General features: G+C 34.9%; 1 protein-coding gene across 2 annotated transcripts in view; it reads right to left on the minus strand.

Moving 5' to 3' along the window:
• LOC125678582 (cilia- and flagella-associated protein 44-like) overlaps nucleotides 1-12,500 on the minus strand; it is a 34,714-nt gene that overhangs the window by 15,171 nt on the left and 7,043 nt on the right. For both annotated transcript variants that reach the window (XM_048917142.2, XM_048917143.2), the window contains exons 3-19: nucleotides 11,500-11,549; nucleotides 10,245-10,947; nucleotides 9,833-9,971; nucleotides 8,686-8,848; nucleotides 8,420-8,559; nucleotides 8,124-8,303; nucleotides 7,424-7,703; nucleotides 7,138-7,299; nucleotides 5,652-5,799; nucleotides 4,812-4,906; nucleotides 3,756-3,959; nucleotides 3,562-3,672; nucleotides 3,276-3,428; nucleotides 3,011-3,137; nucleotides 2,507-2,610; nucleotides 2,268-2,416; nucleotides 611-887 (exon numbers count right to left, since the gene is read on the minus strand). In XM_048917142.2, the coding sequence (XP_048773099.2) occupies nucleotides 611-887; nucleotides 2,268-2,416; nucleotides 2,507-2,610; nucleotides 3,011-3,137; nucleotides 3,276-3,428; nucleotides 3,562-3,672; nucleotides 3,756-3,959; nucleotides 4,812-4,906; nucleotides 5,652-5,799; nucleotides 7,138-7,299; nucleotides 7,424-7,703; nucleotides 8,124-8,303; nucleotides 8,420-8,559; nucleotides 8,686-8,848; nucleotides 9,833-9,971; nucleotides 10,245-10,947; nucleotides 11,500-11,549 (3,185 nt within the window). The remainder of the gene's footprint in view (nucleotides 1-610; nucleotides 888-2,267; nucleotides 2,417-2,506; nucleotides 2,611-3,010; nucleotides 3,138-3,275; nucleotides 3,429-3,561; nucleotides 3,673-3,755; nucleotides 3,960-4,811; nucleotides 4,907-5,651; nucleotides 5,800-7,137; nucleotides 7,300-7,423; nucleotides 7,704-8,123; nucleotides 8,304-8,419; nucleotides 8,560-8,685; nucleotides 8,849-9,832; nucleotides 9,972-10,244; nucleotides 10,948-11,499; nucleotides 11,550-12,500) is intronic.

Consider the following 12,500-nt stretch of genomic DNA (forward strand, 5'->3'; position numbering starts at 1 on the left):
ACTCATGACCCCTCGATCAGGGTTTTAGACCCTAAGGTAGAGATGTAATTATGGATCCTCTCAACATAGGGATCATGTGTACCAGGTTTGATTATCGTAACCTTAATAGTACTTTTTCATCCTTCCCACAAGCTTCTGATGGACAAACAAAGACACAAAAACACTAAACCACTCCATAATACAACAGTCTATGATGCAATATATATATCCTAGCTTTGTTGGTATGTTTCTATCTTGTGTTAACAAGATTTCTCATTAAGTTTGACCTTTGACATTGAAAACAATAGGCTTCTTCCTTTAATCATTGGGATCATGTGTAATAGATTTGATAATCATAGGCTTATAAGTTAAACCTTGACTTATGACCTTGAAAAACCTTAAGTTTCTTTCTCTAACCATTCGAAACATGTGTACCAAGTTTGATGATAATTGGTACTGTTTTATCTGACCCACAAGGTGCTGACAGATGTACAGATGCACTGTGCCATACCATCAACATATAACATTTCTTATTTAAGTTTATCATTGCATGATACTCGGGTGACTGTTATGGCCCACAGGCCTCCTGTTTTCAAGGATAACAAGTGTATTAACACAAATGCTAGCCAACCTTTGCTGAGGGAAGTTTGGCCTTGGCTTCTGCAACTTTCTGGTCCACCTTCTCTTGGTCCATTATATCATACAGGAAAAAGTTGCCATCAGCTCCAGCTGACAGAAGCATCTTTTCATCTGGACTGACCCCCAGTTTTACAATGTGTCCATAGTTATTGTCATGCAAGTTCAGCTTCCAGTGGGGACCAAACTCGTCCAATTTGAATTCCTTCTCCAGACTCTGAATTCTAACACTACCATCCTCCATACCAAATAAAATTTGTCGTCCATTACCACTGAAAAGAAATTCAATACATCACTTCCGAACTGACTCATTTCATTCTGCTGTTTAAAATTCTTCAATATGCATATACTGTTTAAGAATGATAAGTCAGTCTATTATGAATACACATACATATGTACATTTTATTTAAGTCATGCTTTCTGGCACAAAAGCCAAATATGTTTACATTTGCAATGTTTTTGCCTTTGATATCTTTACAGATTATGATAATAGCCATTTCTTCCTGAGTATGCTGCAGTTGTAAACAATGTGTATGTGATTCTTGAGAAATAGAGTATGTCTACTTTAACAACTGGGAATTCTGACAGAAATCGAAGAAGAGTGTAAATATAAAAAAACAAGAAATGTTTTAGAAACATACATGCCCCCCATGGTGCAAAATCCAAATGGCTATTCCTGTACAAGGAACTATGGACTTGGTACTTTGTATAACTAATCATTAATCAAATCAGCACGAAAAATGCGTGATTAATTTTTAAATAATTCTTTGTAAAATATTTAAAATTTCTTTTAATATTGAATTTTGATACAAATTAACAGATACAACAAATATTTAATGGTTTGAATGCCAAATGGTTTGACCTTGACCTTTGGTCATGTGACCTGAAGGTCAATAGTGATCATCTACTCTCTAAGGGCAACCCCTGTCCAAAGTTTGGTTGTTATCAAGCAAAGGGGTCAAAAGATATTGAGCGGACAACTCATGGTCTACCACATGGGGTTAAGACCAGCAGTTTGACCTTGACCTTTGACCACGTGACCTGAAAATCCATAGGGATCATCTACTCTTTAAGGAAAGCCTCTGTATCAATTTTGGCTATTATCAAGCAAAGGGGTCAAAAGATATTGAGCGGACAACACATGGGCTTAAGACCCGATGTTTGACCTTGACCCTTGACCATAAGGTCAATAAGGATCATCTACTCTCCAATGGCAACCCTTGTACCAAGTTTGGTAGTTATCATGCATAGGAGTCAAAAGTTATTGAGTGGACAACACATGGTCTACCACATGGGGTAAAGACCAACAGTTTGACCTTGACCTTTGACCATGTGACCTGAAAATCAACAAGAATCATCTACTTTCCAGGGGCAACCCCTGTACCAAGTTTGGTTGTTATCAAGCAAAGGGGTTGAAAGATATTGAGCAGACAACACATGGTCTACAGACCGACCGACCGACAGTTGCAAAACAATATGCCCCCTCTTTTTCAAAGGGGGTCATAAAAATCTAAAATACATGAGGGTATGAACTGCAACACTTCACACTGGTATACTTTTCAATAAAGATAACACACTTCATGAATTACGACAACAGGAAGCATTGCAGTTTATACCTTCATGCATTTTCAAAAATGAAATTGATTCAATACCTGAACTGCATGAATGTAACTGGAACATCATTGGAATTTGTTACTGGAATCGACTGCAATGGTTCATCTCGGACTTCTTCCGGTAATGCCAACCTCTGGCCTTCAGACATAAACTTATATTCATACAGATATCCAGAGTCAAAGCCTCCCTGTTCAGAAAAAATGAAAACATAAAAATTCCTGTGTATGATATAAAATCATTGATGATACAAGTATGTCACATTTAAAGATGGCCTTACCATGGAAAGCCAGAATTGTCCTTCCTCCGAGTAGAACCCAGTCATGATTGGACTTGGTTCTGATGGAATGTAAGGCTTCCATTCAGGCTCTGGTGCCTTTCTCTCTGCAATTACAGTGATGATGGAAAATAAGATTTTTTGATATATTTCATAAACTCAAAATTAGAATTAAATTACCAAAGTACATTACAATGACAGTAGAGTTGTTATAGTAATATGTCCTTGCATGAAAAGAAAGTTTCAAATGGCTGAATTCTATAAAAGGAAAGAAACAACAGCATCTCTTCAATTTTTTTGGTCATATAATCTATCATACTGAGAGTATTGTTACAGCATTAAAACAATTGCACCCTTCTCTCCCCCCCCCCCCCCTCCCCACCATGTGTAAAATTGAAACAAATTTTCGTTGGTAGAGGACTACTTTTTCTAGTATCTAATAAAGGTAAACATTAAAGCTTGAGATTCTGGGAATATAAAGATCATTATGAGACTTATAAAGCTTGCCTTCCTCCACATCTCCTTGTTCAGACTCTGTTTCCAGTCCTCTCTCTATCCTCTTCCTCCTTTCTTCCTCCTCCTTTTTCTTCCTCTCCTCCTCCTCAATTCTCTTCTTCTCCAGTTCTTCTTCATGCTGTTGTATCAATTATTTCAGTATTAATGATGACATAAATACATGAAATTCTTGATGAAAGTACATGTAAAGATGATTTGTTAGGTGTTATAAAACAGGCTGTAATACTAATCTTTCAAAGATACGAAATGCACTTACACGTAAGCGAGACTTGATACTTTTGAATGTGAATGACTTCATGGGTAATCCAGTGATATGGAACGTTTTAGATGTATCAAATGTGGCGCCATCTGGTGAATCAATCTCCAGCACAAGCCCATCTTCACAGAAGGCAAGGAGGGTGGACTTTTTCTGAAACAATGATCATTTGTATGTCTTATCTACATTTAATCATCATTCTATAAACGTGATCCTCTTCAAATAAGACAGTTGTATAAGTATAACAAATTAATTATACACATATCACTGATACTGATATACTTACAAAAGCTGAGGGGGACCACTGAATCTGTCTGACAGCTGCTGGGATCTCAATAAATCCTATTGGCTCATAATTTGTTCCAATTGTCATGAAAAATATTGTGTTGTCAGCACCCTTTAATAAATGTTAACACACTAGTCAATATCATAAACATCAGAAAATCTGATACTCACTCAATTACTTAAATCAAAACTTACCCCTGAAGCGAGAATATCTCCTTTGTCATTCACTGCAAGGGAGGTAACTGCCTTATTATGGGGTTTGAAGACCTGTTCGAGGTCAAGGTCAATGTCTTGTTTGTGTTTTTTGAGTGCTTGGTCCTCACTGGCCTTGGAAATGGTCATAACCCTGACCACTCCGTCACTAAATCCAGCAATGATGGTTTTGGCTTTTGCATCAACCTGATAAGAACATGCATACTATACATCACTTTTTAATCACAAGAATTTTATTTTCACATAAATTTGTGAGACTGCATTGACATGAAAATATTTATATTTCCAATTGTCTTCTCTGTGATAACCCTTTGAAGTGCCAATGTGTTCATTTCCCAATAACTTACAACTGGATGTAAATTTCTCATTTCATGCAAAATGAAAATTCAGTGGGTGGGTCTATAGAAACTAACATGGAATGTCACATGTATTTGAATTTCTTTTAAGTACAGTCAAACTTCATTATTTTGAACTTGATGGGACCGAGGAAAAACTTTAAGATATCTGAGGATTTATGATATTGAAGGTAAAATACTTAAAGAATAAGTGGTTGGGGCATCTGAAACACTTTGACACTATTTAGTTTTTTGGGTATGTGAGGTGATTTACTAGATGTGCTATGCATAACATTTACAGCAAACTACGCAGTGCTTCATAGAATAATATTCTTATGAATAGTATACAAAGTATTAAATGAACATATCGAATGTTCAAGAAGATTCTGTCTCACTGAAAAATGTATCATGGAAAGTTTGTGGAAATAAACTTCTAAGAAAATAATATAAGTGATTTGCAGATTTGATGTGTACATTTAGAACCGATATCCCCACTGTTAGAAAGTTTCATTAACTCAATTTTCTGATTTTAAATTCATCCTCCTCATATTGTATGATTCATCCCTACTGCATTCCTTTAAAATATTTTAAATATTCTAATCTACATATTCATTTAGTGTCTTTCTCTATCTACTGTTTACTAAATATTTTGGTGATGATTGGAAATATAGTATCACAAGAAATAATATATCTGCAAACTTACAATTTGTGGTGCCCAAATCAGAGCAGTTCCTGCATCAGCAAACCTCTTCTCACATAACTGTTTCTTTTGTAGAAAATCAAACACCCGGACAGTGTCTGCAAAACAATGATATTTTAAAAAGTGTAAAATGTATGAATGGATGAATTAATATTCAACAAATATGTAAATCTTTAAAACCGATTTCTATAAACCAGTATACTAACACCTATGAGTAGGCCCCCCCCCCCCCCCCCCCCCTTTTCTTCTATTTATGGTTAACTTTTGCAGTGGTTTAATAGTTACATGTAACCAAATCTTTAGTTTTGTATATAAATTTATTTTTTAGAAATATACTTTTTGGGAATTCATCAGATTTGCAAAATTGCTAAAAATTAATTGATAGTATAATTTTCCAGATTTACAATAAACACAGTTCAGAGTTGCGGGAAAGGCAATATTTGTTAAATATAAGGAAACAAGGCAAATTCATTTTGGTATGGATACAGCAATCAACATAAACATATAAAGAAGTGGAATGTTAAATAATACTTCCAGATCTGACTCTTGCACTCACTGATGCTGTTCAGAACATGAGTGTAGTAAAATTAATCAAGTTATAAAGTACAGAGTAGGTAAATGGCATATGTGTTCTCTTTTTATTGATGAGAACTTAATTTTTACAAGGTTGTATTGATGAATAAAATCAAGTGAATAAATGTAAACATTTAAAATAATAAACAACATTGGCAAAATTTACATATCTCTGAAAATATTGACAAGACAAGATTATGGAAATAAAGTCTTGAAAATACAAGCAATTTACAGTAGTTTACGAATAGCAGAAATAAAGTGGGTACTTACGATCCACTCCTGTGGTGGCTACTATGTGGGTGAGAGGTGAAACATCACAACCAGTAATGGCTCCTGCATGGTAGGTAAAGAGCTTGTCTGGAGCTTGCGATGTGTGAGAAAATGTTAGATCCAGCTTCCATATACCTCCATTTGCATCCTTTATGACAAAAATGTACAGAATGTATGTTCACATATATATGTGTGTATATATATATATATATATATATATATATATATATATATATATATATATACACACACACAAGAGTTGATGGAAAAATAGACACACAAGTGTAACTGGTATCTTTCTGATTAATTGATATTGTATTCTCTCATATCTACGTATGTAAGATACAGATATTCTATGAAAGAAAGGTATGTAAGATATTTCTATCTTTCATATCACGTGACGTTTATCTTACATATCCCGTGACGTCATAATCAATACACAACTAGCTTGCAACTTACCTCGCCTCGATTGACGAACACTATAGCGCGTATAGCGTCTGCAAAGCTCTTGTACAAAAAATGACAGATTGTAATGTCCCTGACAATCTCCAGGTGTATGTGACCAGACACAAAAATACACATTCCTTGAACAATTAAACTCTACTGCACACTCAACAACAGTCACAAATTCCTCATACACCTATGTCATCCGGTGCATTATGCCAGTTCACAGAAACCCAGCCCACACGGTCTATTACTTCTAGGCCTACCTCCACATTCACTCTGTCAACGTCTACTGTCCGTGTCTCAGGTGAAATAAGTGCCTTCAATGTCCATGAGACTCGAGTCCTTGCACGCGTGAAAAACGAAAGTCTAGCCATGCCCATATTCACCAACAAAAACCACTTGGAATTTCTCTTCACACACTCGTCATTAAATAACTGCTCAATTAATATCAATATCAATGCTCCTCTAAGAAAAAAAACGTGCAGTTGTGGCTTCATATTCTGATTAGGTCTGTCAAAATGTTTCGCGCTGATGGACTGTTGAGTTACGTCACGCATCACCCTGATTATTGATTTATTCAAAGAGGAATAACTCTAATACAATTCACTTATACACTCGTCGGCCGATTTTTTGTCGGCAACATAGTTGCCAAAATGAAGGTCGTAGAATTCGATTCTGGTGTTATTTTTAATGTACAGCGAAAAATTAATTAATTGGGAATTTCTCAAAATGGCACCGCTAGGCACAAGGAAAACGGAAAACTCTAGAAATATGAGAGAAAAATACTCTCTTATGAGTTGCCATGAAATATTAAGGTGATTCCACCCTCGGGGTTGCAAAAAAGCGGTAAAACCCTCGGCAAAGCCTCGGGTTTCACAGCTTTTTTGCAACCCTCGGGTGGAATCACCTTATATTTCATGGCTACTCATAAGAGAGTCTTATATTCTTACATGCATATCCACTTTGTATCAATCCATTTGGGGAGGGGGGGTAGGGGTGTGTTTATTCTTGCAAATATTATAATTTCCAATCCACCTACCTGTGCATACCACACTGAGACCTCATTTTCAGCATCAGTGGATTTCAATATGGACTTCAGATGGACATCATGTCCAACACGGAGTTCATTCATTGGCTCCATTTCAAAAAGACCAGACTCATCTGCCACATCAGCTGTGTCTACACTCTCAAAATCCCATACCTAAAAAGTATGGCAAACACAATCAACTAGGTCAATTTTCTACAATTTATCATTCTCTGTCTATTTTGTGTTTTAAATTTTTTGTTTCCAGTTTATATGATACAATTTTTAAAAATAAACCTACCCTTATATATCCATCGGTACCAATAGTCATCAATTCTCCTTCATCCAGTAGGATTTGTTGAATAGATCCATGATGACATGTTTTCTTTCCTTTGCGTCCAATCTCCACTTTGATCAGGCCACCTTCCCAGAGCAGCATGTTTCCAGTTTCTGTCCCAGACAACACTTTACCATCAGGAAGTTCGACATACCCTTCAATATCAGAAATTTCCGTTTTCCCAAATTTTCCAAGTTCTCCCTGCAGTTTTAAGCCAGTGAAAGTATCTGCCATCTTCCAAAATCTGAAAAATAGTCAGCATATAAAGCAATTTTATTCAAATACATAATTCTAATGAAATTCTCAAATGACAAAAAAAATAAAATAAAATGTTCTCTGAAAGTAATGTTTAGCACATTTTACCCAGTATAAAAGTTTTGTTTAATCAATAGACAGGAAAAGAAATCTGAATGTATGAATCATCACTGGAACACTTAACATACAGAAGCAGTACTAATATCAAAGCTATACTTTATGATATGAAATACTATTTTTCCATGTATAAATCTAGTTTGAAACACTGTTATACAAAGTGCCCAGAACATTCTATTTCCCTTCATAAGAGGTGTAATTCCATCCAATGAGTTATTTGTTATTTAAAGCTATGTTGGCAATGAAAATAACGTTGTTAGAAGTGGAAGTTCATTATAAGCATGAAACTTGCCTTATGTGTCCGGTACCAGCTGTGGTCAGTTGACCCTCCAACTCCGTGGAGAAAGTGACACGGAACACTTCCTGCGAGAAAGCCTTGGACCTCAATACTGTCTGCTCCTCTTTCCAGTTCCAAATAGTTAACATATAATCTGGGTCTCCTCCTACTGAGGCCAGCAGATCACCCTTTGGACTTTAAAAATCACTAAATCATTATTCAGGTTCTTGATATATACTACTCAGGTATAATTCAAGAAAAGGTAGATATAAAGCTTTTCAAGGCATATACATGTACTCAATTTCTCTTACTTAAAATCAACATAGGAGTATGATCGTTCTGTTCCACCCCTCAAAATTCGATGTAATTTCAGTGATGGATATTCAAAGATATTGATGTTTGGTGATTCTCCCTTTTCAGCAACGGCAAAATACTTTTTGGAGGGATGAACCTGCCAATAAAACAAATTTTTAACCAATGGAAAACACATCCCCATTTCCCAATTCCATCCATTTTCAATCTTATTGTTGATCCTTCCTTTTGTTTTTCACAAGAAGGGATGGGATGTGATACTCACTGTGATGGCACCAATACCTCCCCCACTGGTGCTGCGAAAGTATTTCTGTTCCTTTGTTTGTAGATCCAGAACCATGATGTAGTTTCCGGCAGCGAAACACACCGTTCTCTCATCCAGGAGGTGAAGATTATGACGCTTTGTACAATCATAACCAAATGAATGACTACACAAAAGAAAATAAGATGTCTCTGTTATCACACAAGATATTTCATAGCAAACATGCTAGCACTATAAAATTAATACTCAGAGGAAAATCTTAGGTTTGCAAATCAAAATTACAGGACCAGCATAATGTTAATTAAATCAGAATTACTGCTACTTACTCATATAATGTTAGAATACAAAAAATAATTTTCAAACTCTGATAATGCCCCCATGAAATTGTCACTATATAAACCATTATATAGGGCAAATATTCTTTTCTTCTGTCACTTAAATTTGCACATAGGAAATTCTGATCTATATTTACATTTAAACAACACTACACTTTACTGTTGTAGTATTACAACTGATACATGTACATTTGTGACAGAGATAAATCACAAGTATTGCTAAAAAAAAAATGATAATCAAGCAAACCTTACGAACATGATACTGTAAATCAACTTTTATTCATGTGTGAGAAATTTTTGCACGAGAACCTCATCATCGCGAATATTTCTTGCCGCGATTCAGTCCTCTAGTGTCTCTTGTATGTTTAAGATACTGTCAGTCGTGAAAATAAGTCGTCTTGAACCAGTTTATCACTGGTAAATTATTAATTCGCTGTGAATAAAAGTTGGTTTACAGTAATTGGTAGCCACCTACACTGCAAGACTCTAATGTACATCCTTCATCTCTGTGATGTTGCAATTAGTTGAAAATAAATGTAGTCATTATTGTAACTTGCATTTTTATTGTGATATATATATATATATATATATATATATATATATATATATATTCAATAAATTCTTTTTTCTTGATATTGGGGTAGAATAAAGTAAAAAAAAATGTGAGTATTGGATTTTATTTTTTGACTATATATATATATATATATAGAGAGAGAGAGAGAGAGAGAGAGAGAGAGAGATATAAATTCTATACATATATGCATTATCACTTGTGTCTGAAAAATGTGTATTTTTAAAGAAAAGCTTTAACTTACATGAGATTTAAGTAGTCTTTAGGTAAGCCTGAATTTTCGGTAATCTGAGGCTGGGAGATAAAGTCTTCATAGTTATAGAAAAAGTCATCTGGTATCTTTTTCTCTTCCTCTTCTTCTTTAGCTTGTTTCTCTTTCTCATCTTTTAAGAGAAAAGATTTTTTCAAATGAAAACATTTTTGGATTTTTCTTTAGCTCAGAACAGATATACTGTAAAATGCTTAATATACAACATGAATAACAAAATGTGTGTGATATGGACGTATCCATATACACAGTAAATTAATGAACATGCAGTAAAGAATATATTCTTATAAAATGCATATTTACCATATAAGAAATACACAACTCTTAAATGGCTAGATCTTGACCAAAATACCTGAAGGAGAAATCTTCTTTCATGGTGACTACTTACCATCTTCACCTCCCTCTGTGGCATTCTGGGTTGTATCTTCCTCTGCCGTATCCTTAGCTTTTTCCTTATCTGCCTTTTCTTCAGTTTTCTGGTCATCTGCTGATTCTAGTTTCTCTCCTGCTGTTTTTTCTTCTGCTTTATTTTCCTCTGTTGGTTTATCAGTTGATTCTTCTTCAGATTTTTTTGCATTGTCACCTGCTTTGGTATCCAACTCCTGTGCTGGCTTCTGTTCCTCCTTTTTCTCTCCCTCTGCTTCTTTTTGTTCCTCCTTTTTCTCTCCCTCTGCTTCTTTTTGTTCCTCCTTTCCCTTTCCTTCTGTTTCTTTTTGTTCGTCCTTCTTCTCTCCCTCTGGATCTTTTTGTTCATCCTTTTTCTCTCCCTCTGGTTCTTTCAGTTCCTCCTTTTTCTCTCCCTCAGAGACTTTTTGTTCCTCCTTTTTCTCTCCCTCTGGTTCTTTTTGTTCCTCCTTTTTCTCTCCCTTTGGTTCTTTTTGTTCATCCTTCTTCTCTCCCTCTGGGTCTTTTTGTTCCTCTTTTTTCTCTCCCTCTGATTCTTTCAGTTCCTCCTTTTTCTCTCCATCTGTTTTGTCCTGTGTTTCATCTGCCTTTTCCTCTTGTGCCTTGTCTGTTACAGGTCCAGACTCTTGTCCCTCTTTGACCTCCTCAGTTTTATTTTCCTCCTTTTTTGGACTGTCGTCTTTGCTCTGTTTAAAAATGAATATGTACATAATGTGTATAAACAACAATGGTTTCACTCTGTAACACTGTCCATGCATTGCATATGGATTACTTAAAGGATTACTGGTATATACATGTACCGGTATGTGGTAAAGACCTAGCCCCTCCCCCCATGACTTCAATTTCTTAAAACAAAGTTTACCATATTTTGAGGAAGATTTATGAATAAATATGAATTAATTGTGGATATCAAGGAAATCATTGTATAACAAACAAGCAATAGAGAAAATACCAGCATAGGAGTTATTACCCTTGACATATTTCCTTGATCATTAAAAGAAAATATTAACTTTTGTAGCATTAAATAGTTTAACAGATTTTTTTTTACTGTAACTGTACCCAGTTAATAAAATTCACACAAAGCATATATTTCTATTACACACAAAGTTTAATTACTTAAATATTTTGTAAAACTCTATGATGTCACATGAGGATGCAGTCTACCTTAAGGGGCTAAACTATGCCCTACTATCAAAGGCACAAATTCAAATGAGTTATGAATTTTTTTAAATTTTAACCTGCTCTGTTGTTTGGATAGGAGGCTCCACCTTGTCACTCTCTTCAGGTTCTGAAAATTCAATTTATATCAATAATCATACTCTGTATGAGAAATATTCCATTTGCAATTTTTATATACATATAATTCATATTTTCTACAAATAACTTGGAAGAATTGTTTTAGCACATTAAAACTGATGTCTCCCCTTCTATTTTCCATAGGTTTTTAAAGATATCTTTTGGGGATCATCTTTAAAGTGGAAAGTTAAGACTTAATTTAAGGTACATAACATTCGCCTATATGAATATGAGCTTCAAACAAGGAACAGTGTTGTGAACATATGATTGTAAATTAAACCTGCCAATATACCTAATATCAAAGGTCTATGTCAAAAGACAAAAAAGTTATGGTCCGAACCAAAAAAAACAACTCCTAAAATTCTATCATTTGACCTTTACATAAGAGGTCAAGGTCAAAGATCAGAAAAAATGATTTATGGCACAGTCTTATCATGGTATACCCACAAACCAAATCTCAAAGGCCTATGTCAAAGGACAAAAAAGTTAATTATGGTCTGGACAACAAAAATGCCCCCAAAATTCTATTATTTGACAGTTACATAAAAGGTCAAGGTCAAATGTCATCAAAAATGGCATGCAACACTGTCTTATCATGTTATACCAACATACTAAATATCAAGGGCCTAGCCCAAAACTTCTATCATTTGACCTTTACATAAAAGGTCAAAGGTCATAAAAAATGACATGCAACACATTGTCTTATCATGGTATACCAATATACCAAATATCAAAGACCTATGTCAAAAGCCAAAAACGTTATGCCTTATGGCCTGGGCAAACTTTATATGAGAAGTGAAAGAAAAAGAAGAAGAATTCACACTAAAATAATATGTCTCCCTGCTAGGAAGGGGAGACATAATAAACAATATTAAGAGTTAAGAATAATACAACCAAACTATGGACACTCAAACAATAACAATGCTCAGGCTGCAAAAGATGC

Source organism: Ostrea edulis, chromosome 2 (assembly GCF_947568905.1).
Source record: "Ostrea edulis chromosome 2, xbOstEdul1.1, whole genome shotgun sequence".
Taxonomy (NCBI): domain Eukaryota; kingdom Metazoa; phylum Mollusca; class Bivalvia; order Ostreida; family Ostreidae; genus Ostrea; species Ostrea edulis.